The 14,942-nt window shown below is 24.1% G+C and overlaps 1 protein-coding gene across 1 annotated transcript in view; it reads left to right on the top strand.

Moving 5' to 3' along the window:
• Positions 1-14,717, top strand: part of LOC100212659 (TBC1 domain family member 22B) — a 33,716-nt gene extending 18,999 nt beyond the window's left edge. Inside the window, exons 5-14 of the mRNA XM_065800777.1 lie at positions 433-600; positions 694-764; positions 960-1,088; positions 7,167-7,232; positions 8,421-8,535; positions 11,156-11,262; positions 11,389-11,464; positions 13,727-13,854; positions 14,025-14,120; positions 14,437-14,717. Coding sequence (XP_065656849.1) covers positions 433-600; positions 694-764; positions 960-1,088; positions 7,167-7,232; positions 8,421-8,535; positions 11,156-11,262; positions 11,389-11,464; positions 13,727-13,854; positions 14,025-14,120; positions 14,437-14,568 — 1,088 coding nt within the window. The 3' untranslated portion in view covers positions 14,569-14,717. The remainder of the gene's footprint in view (positions 1-432; positions 601-693; positions 765-959; positions 1,089-7,166; positions 7,233-8,420; positions 8,536-11,155; positions 11,263-11,388; positions 11,465-13,726; positions 13,855-14,024; positions 14,121-14,436) is intronic.
• Positions 14,718-14,942: the final 225 nt, after the last annotated feature.

Below are 14,942 nucleotides of genomic sequence, written 5' to 3'. Positions count from 1 at the left end.
GCCAGTGACCTTTTAGTTACCTTTAAACCAAAGCAAAAAAAATGAGTCAAGTCAATATGGTTACAATGCATCATTGTTTTTAATTTGAGACTGGTGATGAAATTTTATGTAAAGAAACTAGCACCTGTTTAACTTTAACACCATTTTGATTCTCACCAGCTCATTTTTTTTTTTAATTCTATTACCAATTTGAACGCCACCCAAAAAAATGCCTATATTCAGCAATATTTCTGCTAAACTTCACCAGGACAGGTAACACCGCTGCCCAAATTTTATTCCTAGAAATGACCCTGATATATATATATTATATATATATATATATATATATATAATATATATATATATATATATATATATATATATATATATATATATATATATATATATATATATATATATATATATATATATATAATTTTATTAATTAATCAGCTAAAGTTCATGGAAGCAGAAACTTGTCTCCTGAAAATGAACTTCCATACAGCTTTCCCCCACAACCACCATCTCCAATTCACCAAAGTTCTGCTGACATGAAAGATCAAGAGAATTCACGTCTAGAAAAGTTTGGCAAAATGCTTGCTGGTCCAATAACAGATATTGGTAAATATACTTCTATTATGAACTATAATAATTATAAAGCTTTATTAAATTTTTTTTAGTACAATATACACTTTAATATATAATTTTTTTCAGACCAACTACGCAAGTTGAGTTGGAATGGAATACCTGATGTTGTGCGTGGCAATACTTGGAGATTGTTATCGGTAACTGTGAAATTGAATTTAAAACTGTGAAATTGAAATTGAGAAGACTTATAAAATTGTGTTTTGCATTGACTTAATAAAACAAATGTTTGAGAATTTTTTTTTTTGAAAATCTTAAAATCTTTAATCAAAGAAAATAAGCTTTCTTCAGAAAAATGTAATGACAATATACGTATTTTTTTAGATTTATTTTAGGGTTACTTGCCACCAAATATTGATCGTCGACAAGAAACACTTAAGCGCAAGCAAAGCGAGTACCACAACTTTGTGCTTCAATATTATCCAACTCGTCATGACCAATTACATGAAGAAACATTCAGACAGGTACAAGTATATAAAAAATTGTGTACATGTTATGTAGTTTATACATAGAATGTACAATTGTTTAATTGCTTATAATAGCTTATATCCTTTAATATTTTATATCTGTTATTAGATCTTATCTTAAGGTATAACTTTGTAACAAACTTTGTAACAGTTTTAGACTATTGTTGCTCAGCAACACACAGTTTTTTGCAACAATTATACAACAACGTTCTGATATTAATTTTATTGACTCTAAATTGTCATTCTGTCAAACTTTAAACTTAAAGACAAAATAAAGATAAAAATGTGTTACATAGTGTAATTGATAAAGTATAATATAAATAAATTTTGTGCATAGTATTATTACATGTATAAATATATATTAGGTTTTGCCCATAAGTAATCAATTATTTTTAGTGTGGAATATTTGCTTTAGTCTTGAGGTGTAAACATGTAAAAACCTGTTTTATTATGCAATATTAGAATCCGTGGATTTGTGAATTTTTTATTACTCTGTTGTAAATGACGGACAATCAACTAAATAGCAAATCAAACCTTTGTTGCTTTATTATATTATAAAGTAATATGTCACAAAGTATTAGAAATATTACAAAAATATATTACAGGCTCGAATTAAGTGATAATGAATTGTGATATCTGGAAATGCTTCTGGTCTTTAAATTTTTATCTTTTTAAAAACCATAAACTCTGTTTTTATCACTAAACTTAATAGCTGTAATTTAATAAAAAATATTTGTATTGATCTTGAATTGTGATATAAAACCATATTACTACTATTATTTTTATTATTATCAAAAGTTTAAAACTTTAATATTTTAATTCATTTTATAAATTATCAGATGAAACTAGAACGATAAAGTTGTTTTTTAATGATTACTATGTAATCATTAAAAAACAACTGCTAATCACAACAGTCTAAAGGAATTCAGCAGTGATCAAGTATTTTAAATAAAAGGAAACTGAAATAAAATATGAAATACTTTTATATTTCATTTAAATCTTAATCAATATTTTCTAATAAATTAAATGCTTGCAACTCTTTTGCAGATATGTGTACAAAAATTAAAGACAAAGAAAAATATATAAAAATTAATTTAAACTTTTTATAGTTATTTTAAAACAAAACAAAATAACTTATTTTAAAATCTTTTTTTTTTTTTTTTTTTTTGTTATTAATTAACTAGTTTCTAATTTAAAACATTTAAATTCTTAAATAAATTATTTCTTTGAGATTTCCTAGTTAACTAATTTCAAATTTAGGACATTTAAGTTTTTGAATAAATAATTCCTCCAGTATTCGCTAAACAAAAATCGATTTTAAAGTTTCATACAATGTGCAAATTGCATTAGCATAATTTTTTTTATTGGCTGATTTTTAAATTATCACGTAAATTTTTTGGACCTTAAATAATTTTTTTTTTCCCTATAAGTATTTACTTAACTTAATCCTTAAATTACCTGGAGTTTAAACAAACAATAATTAAAAATGTGAGTTTAGACTGTTATTATTATTGCAGTCCAATCTTGCAATAGTTTGTAATCCCTCTTTACCCACACTTTACCCCAATAACAGGTGTCCACTAAAACCAAAAAAGTACATACTTTAAAACATGCTATCAATCTAAGGGGGTGAAATCGGTGCCCTAAATACTGCTTTATTTGTTAAGACTTGTTTGGTTCAGTTCATACAGCAAATAAAAAAGATATTGCAATTAACCTAAAAAGAAATTTTGTGTCCTACTTCTCCCCACTCTCCCCTAATAATGTTAACATTTATCATTGTTTTCTGAGCTCACTTATTTGAAGTTAAATGCACAGTTTTAAAATTTCTGTTTGCAAGCAAATTATTTCAACGCAGTGCAATCAACGATAAACAGATTGGCCCAAATAAAAATTTTGACTTGGAAATTGTCCTATAGCTAAACTACTTCTTTTTCCAGCATGTTTTCTATTTTAACAAATAAACATAGAATCCTCAAATGAATCAGTTTCATAATCTTTTCAGCATTTGTGTCAATTTTTGTTATATTAGGGCCACTTTTGATATTTTAAATTTAGTTTGTTTGTTTTTTTATAATGATTTTATAATAAAATGTTTTTTCAATTTATCAAAAAAATGAAAAAACATTAGTTATTACAAACTTTAAATGTCATCTTATAAAGAGTTTATTTTTTTTATAATTAAAAAAAAAACAATTTCTTTTATGGATATAACTCTATTATAATTTTTTTGCATGAATTTTTGCTTGAAGCAATATAGCTCTTGCAATGTCTTCATTCATATTTTTAAGATTAATTTTTCGAAATATAATAATTAAGAAATATAATATTTTATAACAGTTACATCAGATTTATTTAAATAACAGATTCTGCAATATCAAAAAAGAAATTTCCTTATAATTAAGAAAGAATTTTGATTAAAAAAGTTATTTAAATTATAAATTTTTTTTTTTTTCTCAGTTTTTCTTCCTTCTTTTCTATTTTTTCCAAAAATTTAAATTCCTTGTAAACATGTTATAACTTATAACACTGTTTTTAAAATATTCATAAAGCTTACATTTAACTTTTTGTCGTAATTTAAAAGTAAAAAAATCATTATTTGCAAAGTTGCAATTTTAAGAAATAATGAAAAAGAAAAAAAAACATTTTATAATCATAATATTTTAATTCATTTATACAAGAAAAGAAAGAAATTAATTTATGTTAAATGATAATAAAAAAGTAAATTTAATTATTTAAAATTAAAAAAAAATAAAATAAAATAAAATAGACATTCCACAATAAATACATTTACAAAATTTGTTTTCCTTAATTAGTAAAATAAACTTGTTTTGCGGTAAACTATTTTATTGCGGTAGTTTTAAAAAATTGTTGTCCTTAAATAATAAAAAAATAAAGATAATTTTATGTCAAAATCACGAAGAGCAAATGAGCTAAGCTGTTTTTTATTTAAAACAAGGCCTGCCATTGGTCATTTATGTTTTACCTGAACATTTTTTAAAATAAATTTTCCACAAATAAAAATGATAATCAAACTAAATATAAAAATCTCATACCTTTATTTCAAACCATAATACAGATACGCACCAACACATAACTGTACAAGGTGTTTAAATTCTCAACATTTTTTCCATTTAGTCTATGCTCTGCAAAGTCTACTTGCCAAGTATAACCAGATACATAATTTTAGGGACCAACTTTAATTTTTTTAAAACTGTTTAGCATATGTTTATTTTTAACTCTGACCACTAGATAAATTTTTTTAAGTATCTTATCTATACCTATTAATTTACAGTTAATTCCCGATGCTAGCAAAAATGTTATTTGTAAAATGGTAAAGAAGTCTGTGGTGAAATTTTCCATCTTTTCCAATCAAAGAAAATTTTGTCTGATCCTTTCTCCTATCAAGCATTATATGTTGAACTCCATCTTTTTTAAATTATAGTTTTCGGATTTTAGTTGTTTTATTACCTCCAATTTAGGGTGTTCAATTTTCTTATAATCTGTCACTGTTTCACTGTCAGTCCCATTCTTTTTAAGGAAGGCTGCCTTTTTAACTAATTTCAGTATCAGTGTTATAATTGCAGCGATTGCTCTATCAATTGGTATATTTTTAAGATATGGATCTTAATCATGCCAATACAACTTTTTCCATATTAAATAATTTTTTAGAAACTTGTTTGCTTTGGTACTCAGAATTATCTTCGCAAATATCATCTTCATCATCAGTATTCTTAATATTATTAATTGGTACTTTGATTTTGTTTTCTTGGGGATTAAATATGATAGGTATATATTTGTGACTTCTTTTTTCCAGTTCCTTCTTTTTTATTATTTTTTTCTTGCCTGTTAGCCTCTTTAAAATCTTGAGCACCCAATGCATACTACTTTTGTTCCTTTTTTTTTTTTTTGAGATTTTATAAACTGAAGTTCTATTATAAGAATTTTGTTTTGTTTCTTGCATTGACAAGAAATATGAGCTTTAAAAACACAAGAATTACAATTTGCCTCCTCACAAGAAGCAAATAACACACTTGCACTTGGCTAAATCAAACAGCTTGTTCAGAGTAAAGTTAAACTTAGAAATGGTACCGTGGTTACATCTTAGTTAAAAATATCTGTAGCTTTCATACTTTTATTTATAATGAACTTATCCGTCACAATCGAAATTTATCCGTCACAATCGAAGTTTATCTGTCACAATAAGAATTTATCTGTTACAATCGGAATTTATCCATCACAATCGGAATCTTAAGATTTGCTTTCAACAAATGTGTTTTCAAAAAGTCATTTTAGGGTCAAAATTTGAAAACTAAAAAAGTTATTTTATGCGTGGACATTTGTCCACGACAAACAACAAAGGCATGCGACCACACGCACTTCCTGTAACAGTCTGATATATATATATACATATATATATGTTTATATATATATACATATATATATATATATATATATATATATATATATATATATATATATATATATATATATATATATATATATATACACACATGCATATATATATATATAAAATCCTCAGAATTAGGGTTTACATTTGGCAATGCCGACCTAATTCCTGACCTAGAAATGTTTGAGCATATTCCATTAAGCGACTTTATTCTTAGCTTATTAGTTATTAGCTCATTTGCTTATTTAGTTCAATTATTATTTAATTAGCTCAATTGTTTTCCTTCCTAAATATTTTTTATTTTCACTCAAAATTAAATCCCTTGTAAACGTGTTCCGAGGCTGCATCAAAAATTTGCACAAAACATAAGTTAAATTTTTTTTTATAAAGCACAGCGATTATTTTTTAATAAATGATATATACATTGGGTTGCCATGTCTGGCTTTTTCAAAGGAGAACACCGTATAAAAATTTATTTTTACAGGTTTGGTACTGTATTCTCCTCCAATAGAGCCAGACATCTGGCAACCCTATATATACAGCAATATAATTTTAATAAATGGTGTTTAGAAAAATAGTCTTTGCTTTCGCAACAAAATCGCTAATAAAATAATAAACTTTTTTATTAAAAATAAATTTATTTTTTATGTAACAAATAAAAAAATAAAAATTTTTTATTTGTTACTCGCAATAAAAAATCATTTAAAAATTTAACATATTTTAATTCATTAATACAAATGTCGAGAAAAAAAAAGAAATTTGTTTATATCAAACATTTTTTATAAATGTACTATTAAATTTAGTTTAATATAAAAAAAAGTTGAAAGAAAATAAATATTCCCTGATAGTAACAATAAGAAATGAGTTTTTGAATTTTTTGTTGTTGTTGTTAATTCATCTCCCCAAGGCCAAGAAGGCCACTGCAGATGAGGAGGCTACTTGTAGTTATAACTCTCTCCCAACTTTATAACTCCAAACACAAACCTTGATGAATAAGGCCGCTGCGCAAAAAAACAAGTTGAGCACGGTACTACCAGGGACATGGTGGGAATTGAACTCGGTACCTCTTGCTTATAAAGCAAGCGCTCTACCACTACACCATTACCGCATATATAGAATATATATATGCATATATAGAATATATATATATATATATATATATTATATAGTATAAATATGTATATATCAGTATTAAAGGTTGAAACATATAAAAAAATCAAAAATAGTTAAAAATAAGTCTTCTATTCTAATTGATAACATAACTAACAATTTTCATAATCCTCCTTACACACATATAATTCAGACTGATTTATCATTTTCCAACATTCTTAGCTACCAATAACAATTTAATTAACGATATTGCCACAAAATCCACAATGTTTTGACAACAGTTCAATGAAAAAAATCTTGTTTCTATGTTGTTAAATCTTTGTGTTAAAAATTAAAAACATTAATGAGGGTTCTAGAGGAACTTAAATGTACTTAAGAGTTACTGTAAATTCAAGTTGTCAGGATTTGCTTTAAGATACTTCTTAAAAGATATGGTTATTTAAATAGAATATTTGTTTTAATTTTTCAAATGACTGAAAAAAATATTTAAACACATTTCCAGTCTTGAACAATCGTTTTAATTTTTTTAGTTTTTTGTTGTTGTTGTTGTTTAGATACATATCGATATTCCAAGAACAAATCCTTTAATACCCATATTTCAGCAAAAAGTTGTGCAAGAGGTATTTAAGTTTGTTCTTTTAGTTCAATAGATGAAGTTTATATGAAGGATATATATTTATATTGTGTACTTTAAGTATGATTAAGCGGGATTAGCTCAAATTTTTCCAGACAAGTGATAATAATTTAAGTAAGAAAACTTCTCTGTTCAAGTAGAAAGTTAAATAAGATATATCATATTGAAAATATTTTCTTGTGTAACTTTGTATCAGTTTTACATTAACATATGTGCAGTGCCGTGGCTAGTGGTTCGGTTCTTTTTATATTTTGTAGTGTAAGTAAACCTTCACGTGTAAGTTATTTTATTTGGCTGCAAGTATTATTAAAAGGATTTTATTATAAGATGAACTGCTTACCATCATTGCAGTTGAAGTTTCACCATAAAGTACAAGTTAAAGGACATAAAACACATGAGAGCTAGAGTACAAATAAATACTTAGAAGTTAAAAGAAAAGATTTTTTTTCTCACATTGAAGTTGAGAACAAAAATATATAATAAAAAAGAAGTTGAAAATAAAAAAAAAGATTTTTTTTAAGTTCATCTTAAAAATAAGAAAATCTGATGCAAATATTATGGAAAAATTATATATTTTTTACTAAAATCACCTTGAAGTGAATTACTTGCAAAAAAATTTAACATTTATAATGGCAAAGGTTTTATGTTCCCTGTAAATAAAATTTACTAATTGAAGAAACTTTATATCATTTTTTAAAGAATTATTTTCAACTTAATTTTTTTTTTAAATAAAAATTGTTTTTCCTCTGAAGTTTGAGATATCACAGATGATAAATGGATTGCTAAGTTAAGGGGTTTGGGTAAATGTTTGGATTAATCAAAGATTCAATTTTAGTGAATTTTGATGAAAATGTTAATAAAGACAATGTTTTGCTTCAAGAATTCAGAAATAGTTTGAGTTTAACTTTCAAATAACAAAAAAAAAATGTTATAGGGGTCTTCCATAAATTATGTCATGCTTTAGAAGGGGAGGGGTTAGTATTTTTGTGAGCACACGTACAGGACTTGTTACTAAAGAATTACAATGTTGTGATGAGAGGGGAGGGGATCAAAAATGAATAAAAAATGATCAAAAATTGAAGATGTAATTTATGAACGAAAATATTTTTTGTATTTATAAATTTTGTTTACTTTTTGAATGTTTCTCCAATTTTTTTAATCAATATATTTTAAGATCTTTGAACGTATTTTGTTTATTTGGGCGATTCGCCATCCTGCTAGTGGTTATGTACAAGGGATTAACGATCTTGTTGTTCCATTTTTTATGGTATTTCTTGCAGAACACACAGGTAAATTTTTATCTTTTAGTTTTTTTTGACAATTTTGTGACTTGACAAAATATTAGGTTAATTTAATTACATTCTTTTCAGTTCAATAATATTTTGAAAACATACCATAGATTAATTATCTTATGATCAATTATTGATCATATGATCAATGAAAATTTCTGTAAATTCATAATAAATATGTTTAAAGCATAAAAAGAATTAATTATGCTAATTTGTGCATAAATAATGAAAATTCAAAAAATTAGCAGTTAGAAATAGGAACTATTGGTCAGTCGGTATTGTTTTATGAGTTAAATGGTCAGGGTATTATCACAAATTTAACAACAACAAAAATTCAGAGCTTAGTTGACTTTAAAAAAAAATAAAAGCAAGTCTTGCTTTGCAATTAAAGCAAGCTTGCTAAATCAATTTCTTTTAGTTGAATGGAATTATAGTAGAATAGTATAGTAAATTAAATACAATGCATTTATGCAAGTTTTTTTTTCAATTCAACAGATTTCTGATTGAATAGAAAGTTAGTTAAGAACTTTCATTGCATAATGCTGTTTTAGAATTATTTCAATAAAATAGCATTTATTTCAACAACATTAATTAGAAGAGGGGTGGTAGTATGTTGCATAAATTTGGTGGCAAGTAAATTTGGTAGGCAAGTTGTGTAATTTTACAAGTAATATAGTTAAAAAGATCTACATAAATTTTATTTATGTTTTTTTTTTAATTATCATTAATAAATACCTTAATAAATAATTTTGTTAACTTATTTTAAAGTACAACATTTACCTCCACAAATATTTTTTTTAGATATTATAACTATAACATTGTTATATGAAGATTTTTTAACATTAAATTAATGTGTTCTAATTAGCATTCATAATTAAGGACAATTTAATAGGATATTTTAATATCAGTAAAATATAAACAAATAGTTTTAAATAAGAATTGATAGAAAAGAGATTTTCAATTTGATAACAGTATCATTTTGGGGCAGAAAAATTGAAACTAAAGAACTTATGATGACACTTGTGATGATACTTAAAGAAAAGTTTTCTTTATCTTTTGAATGAATATCTTTGCTGTACTAATGACTTTGTTTTTTTCATCTAAAAAGAAGACAATTGTTCCTAATTAACTTTATTTTTTTCTTTGTTTTTTATTTTTTATATTTGAATAATCATTTTGTATCTTTTTCATTAAAAGGCGTTGTTAAAGCGATGCAATTTTTTTTGTAAAAACTAGATTAAGATTATTTTTGTTGCTTATTAAACAAAGTTTTAAGTTATTTTTTGGTAATCAAATAATATTGGTGAAGTTCAGTGAACTCGTGTATTTTGTATCTTTGGTTGGTCTTTAAAACTATAAGAGTTTTCCATTTATAGTAGTTTAACTTCCATAAGTTCCAGAGTTCAACTGTAATTATAAATCACTTAACATTTAACACTTAACCGATTGGAAATTCTGTGGTATTTGCCATTGTGTGGTATGGTGCTATGGCTAATACCCTGAAGATATCCAGTAGATTTTCTTTCTTTATAAATAAATGGGATGCCATTTGCAGATTAAATTCAGTTTTTCCATTTAATTTAAAAATGACGCAAACAAAATATTATTGATATCAATAAAATGTTATTGATATCAACATCATTTTTCATGCTAACTTTATGTAGGCAAGAATCTTGAAGGGCTGCATCTATCTTTGACAAACATTAGCTTCTGACTAGCCTAATGTCAGAAAAACTTGTCATAGTTATAAGTTATATTTTCAGTGTGAGATTATTTCAGCAACTAATACTAGTCAATTTTAGTTTAACTTCCATGATGACAAGTTGGTCCGAATATCATTAACTTTAATTCTAAATAATATTTATAAAAGAATAAAACTGTTTTTCATTTATATATATATATATATATATATATATATATATATATATATTATATATATATATATATATATATATATATATATATATATATATATATGTATATATGTATATATTTATTTATTTATAAATATATTTATATATGTATTATTTATTTATTAATAAATATATATATATTTATATATGTATATGTTTAGATAAGCATATGCCTACTAGTTTTGTTTATCTTTATAAAATATGGCTTTTTCAGAAAAAAATGAAAATTAGTGAAAGAAAAGGTTGCTGCCCCATGCCAAATCCTATGTTGATGTAGTGGCACTCCTTCACTGACTTTAAGATAATTGATGTATGTACTAAAGCCCCAGGTTGCAGGCTTTTTCAGTACCACATCACAGAGCTTATCTAAACAAGAATTTGTTGTTATATATATATATATATATATATACATATATATATATATATATATATATATATATATATATATATATATATATATATATATATATATATATATATATATAATATATATATTTATGTTTATATATATTATATATTTATATATTATATATATATATAAATGTATATTATATATATGTATTATAGATATATATATTATATGTATATATATATTATATATATATATATTTATATATATATATATATATATATATATATATATATATATATATATATATATATATATATATATATATATATATATATATATACATGCATACATATAGACAAAGAGGTGCAAACATACAATGTGAGCAACGTGAAAAAAGAAATTTTAGATATGGTGGAAGCTGATACATTTTGGTGTTTTTCAAAGTTGCTTGATGGAATTCAGGTTTGAAAAGTATAAATGTTTGGGTTATGATAATGAAAAATCATCATTACCACCTTGTGCTAATGATGTGTTAGGAATATTTTAATATATTGTCACTTGTTATTTCAAAAAATATTTTTTGTAAAGGACAACTATACTTTTGCACAACCTGGAATACAAACGAAAGTCAATGCTCTAAAAAATCTGGTCAATAGAATAGATGGTATTATTTTAATATGTTACATTTAATATATATATATATATATATATATATATATATATATATATATATATATATATATATATATATATATATATATATATATATATTTATATTGTATACATTTATATTCATATACATTTATATATATATATATACATATATATATATATATATATATATATATATATATATATATATATACTATATATATATATATATATATATATATATATATATATATATATATATATATATATATATATATATATATATATATTTGGCATGCTATGATATATTCATTTATTATGGCAAAGACAAAAAAAAAATTTTTTATTTTTTTTGATTCAAAGTAACATTTTTGAGTATGAAAATGTATTAATAAGGAAGACCGAAGAGACTTTAGACAGTTTTTACTTTAATTGGGCGTGTTTGATAATTATTGCATTTTTTTAGAGTAACATTTAGTTAAACTACAATTATTAAAGTATCTTTTAACATATTAACTTTATTTTTATTTTTTAATTTTCAATGTTTAAAAACTATTTTGAAAATCTTAGTCAAGTATCTGATGTCTTAGGATACTTGAGTAGCATTTTTAGAATACTGGAAATATCTATAGGGGGATTAGGGACATTAAGTAAGTATACATGCAATTTCAATCATATTTGGTTTTTTTTTAATTTTTTAATTATTACAATTGGTTCTCATCCAAATTGCTCTTAAAATATATCATGTCTTCAAAATGAGACCTCTTGTTCTTGGTAGGAGCTAATGCTCAGCTGCTGTGTCAGTGTAAGCGACGAATGCTGATTCTTCAATAGTTTTTATAAATCTATTGGAATGAATTTTTAAATTCCACTTTGCAACCTTTTTAACTTTTTTAACAACTTTTGCTGTATACTTATGACATGATTGTTTTATATCCGTATATAAATAGTACAGTTATAAATCTTCTTTCTAGCACATGAAAAGAATTTCTCTCATTGAATCGATTGTCATCAAGGTTACATCGATGGTTTAGAGCACAAAAGGTGCATGTCCACCTTTTTGGACAATGGTACTACTTGTCATTTTTGCTACAAATAATATTAAAAATAAACAATAGTTGTTAAAAATTCATTTAAGTATTATAAATGTTTACTTTACCAAACGTCTGCAGCAACCGTTTGTTCTACAAAAAATGTCATGTCTAGTTCATAAGTAGAATCTGATTCGTTCACTTGGTATCAAAAAATGTACATCAAAGAATCAAAAAAACACTTTTTCACTATTAAAATCTATCGTGAGAAACTGTAATTTAATTGTTTTCAATCTAAAAGCGTATGTCTACCAACGTATCATCGACCATAGACAACATTGTTCTAATGTTTACTAGGTACAAGTTTCCATTCTCTCCCTGTGTTTAAAGTCTCCCCTGTCTCCAGTATTGACCTATATCCTTAAAATAAACTATACTACTTGACATGCCTACAAAACGTTACCCTCATTCTTTATAAACTTTTTTTGATTAAACACCATGTTTTTATAACCTTTCTAAAGCACCCTATTTTTTATAAGCTCTTATATAAACCGCTTTTAATAGTTTTTTTTAAGTCTTTTGTTCTTTTTTTACGTTTACGTTTACTTTTTGTTTCTAGTTATTATCCGTTTGATAAACTTATAAACATTAGATTTATAGTTTTGTAAAGTTTTTTTTGCTTTTTTCTTTTTAAAGTATTTTTTAAGTTCTGTTTTGCTAAAAACATTGTGTTTGTAAATCTATTTTTTCATTATAGTATTGTGTTTATGTTAAAAATTCTATCGAGATAGTTATTAAAATTACTCTCAACATCTTGTTAACAATTTTTTGCATAGGTTTTTCTTTACATTAGCTCTATTTTTATTTATATAAGAAATCAATCTTTACACGATTGACGTTTTATTACTTTGACTAGCATTTGACGACCAAAAAATTAAATAACTAATGCTTTTTGCATTACAGTTAATAAGTATGTAATTGTAAAACTTTCAATTAAATGTTTTAAATTAAAATTTAAAATAATTAAGAACAATTAGTCGGAATTAGTAAAAGTTTAAAGAATTTTTTTTTCCAATTATTGGGTATTCAAATTTGTTTTTTGGGTACTCGTAGAAACTTTTTTTACAAGAAATTGTAAAAAAAGAAAGTAAAATGCTTTTAAGTTATTTTGTTTCTATCAAATCTAAAAAGTATTTAGTTATCAAAAACCGCATTACATTACGGGTGTTTTTATATTTTTTTAGCTCCCCTCAATCAACATATATCTTCACATAACATTGATTATCTTCAATTCACTTTCCGTTGGATGAATAACTTGCTTATGCGAGAGTTGCCTCTTAAGGCTTCTATACGTTTATGGGATACTTATTGGGTATTTATATTTACTTATATCATTTGTATTAAGTTATATATATTTTTATTAAATATGTTTGTTTTTATTTTCATTTTTCTTTTTTTTTTTTATAATCTGATTGTGTTGTAAAGTTAAAAAAACAAAAGTAAACAAAATTTAATTAAAACAGACAACTATTTTATGATCAGGCGGAGAAAGATGGGTTTGCCATGTTCCATTTGTATGTTTGTGCTGCTATGTTAAAACGTTTTTCAAGTGAAATAAAAAGCAAGACTGAATTTCAGGTTTGTAAGTTTGAAAAGTTATTCGATTTTAGTTTAGTATTTAGTTATCTAAAAATGCCATCGTATCGATTTAAATTTTGGTTTTATAAACTTTTGTATAAAGTAATTTATACACTGTCATCGGTTTTTATTGGTTATATAAAGTAATATATACACCTTCATCGATTTTTATTAGTTATACAAAGCTATCGGCTACATTGTTTAGTTAATATAAATCATTTTAATTTTTTTTCATAACATTTTAAATAATATAGTAAAAATAAGCTTATCTTTAAAAAAAACTTTGTTAATATATCTATAAAAAACATTGTTCTAGGGTGTAATGATACTACTCCAAAACCTTCCTTGCAAAGACTGGAATGACGATGATATTTCTTGTCTAGTAGCGGAAGCTTTTAGACTTCAGTTTATGTTTGCGGACGCGCCGAAACATCTTAGTAAAAAATAGATATTATTAAATCCTTTATCTACAACAAACTGCAGCTCAAAGGAACTATTTTTTAATCCCCAATTATTTCAATAAAATTAACTGTGGGTATCGACTTGAACGTGTTTCCATCATTGTAATTATCCATTCTAAAAAATTTTCTTATAATGCATCGTGGTTTTTATATTTCCCTTGAAAAGTTTTATATTTTTGAATAGGTTTCCGGTGATGTAAATATGTAATACTATATATATATATATATATATATATATATATATATATATATATATATATATATATATATATATATATATATATATATATATATATATATATATATATATATATATATATATATATATATATGCGGTTTTTATGTTTGTCGGCTGAATAAT

The sequence above is a fragment of the Hydra vulgaris genome, chromosome 07, assembly GCF_038396675.1.
Source record: "Hydra vulgaris chromosome 07, alternate assembly HydraT2T_AEP".
NCBI lineage: Eukaryota > Metazoa > Cnidaria > Hydrozoa > Anthoathecata > Hydridae > Hydra > Hydra vulgaris.
This window is presented reverse-complemented; position numbering and strand designations above follow the sequence as displayed.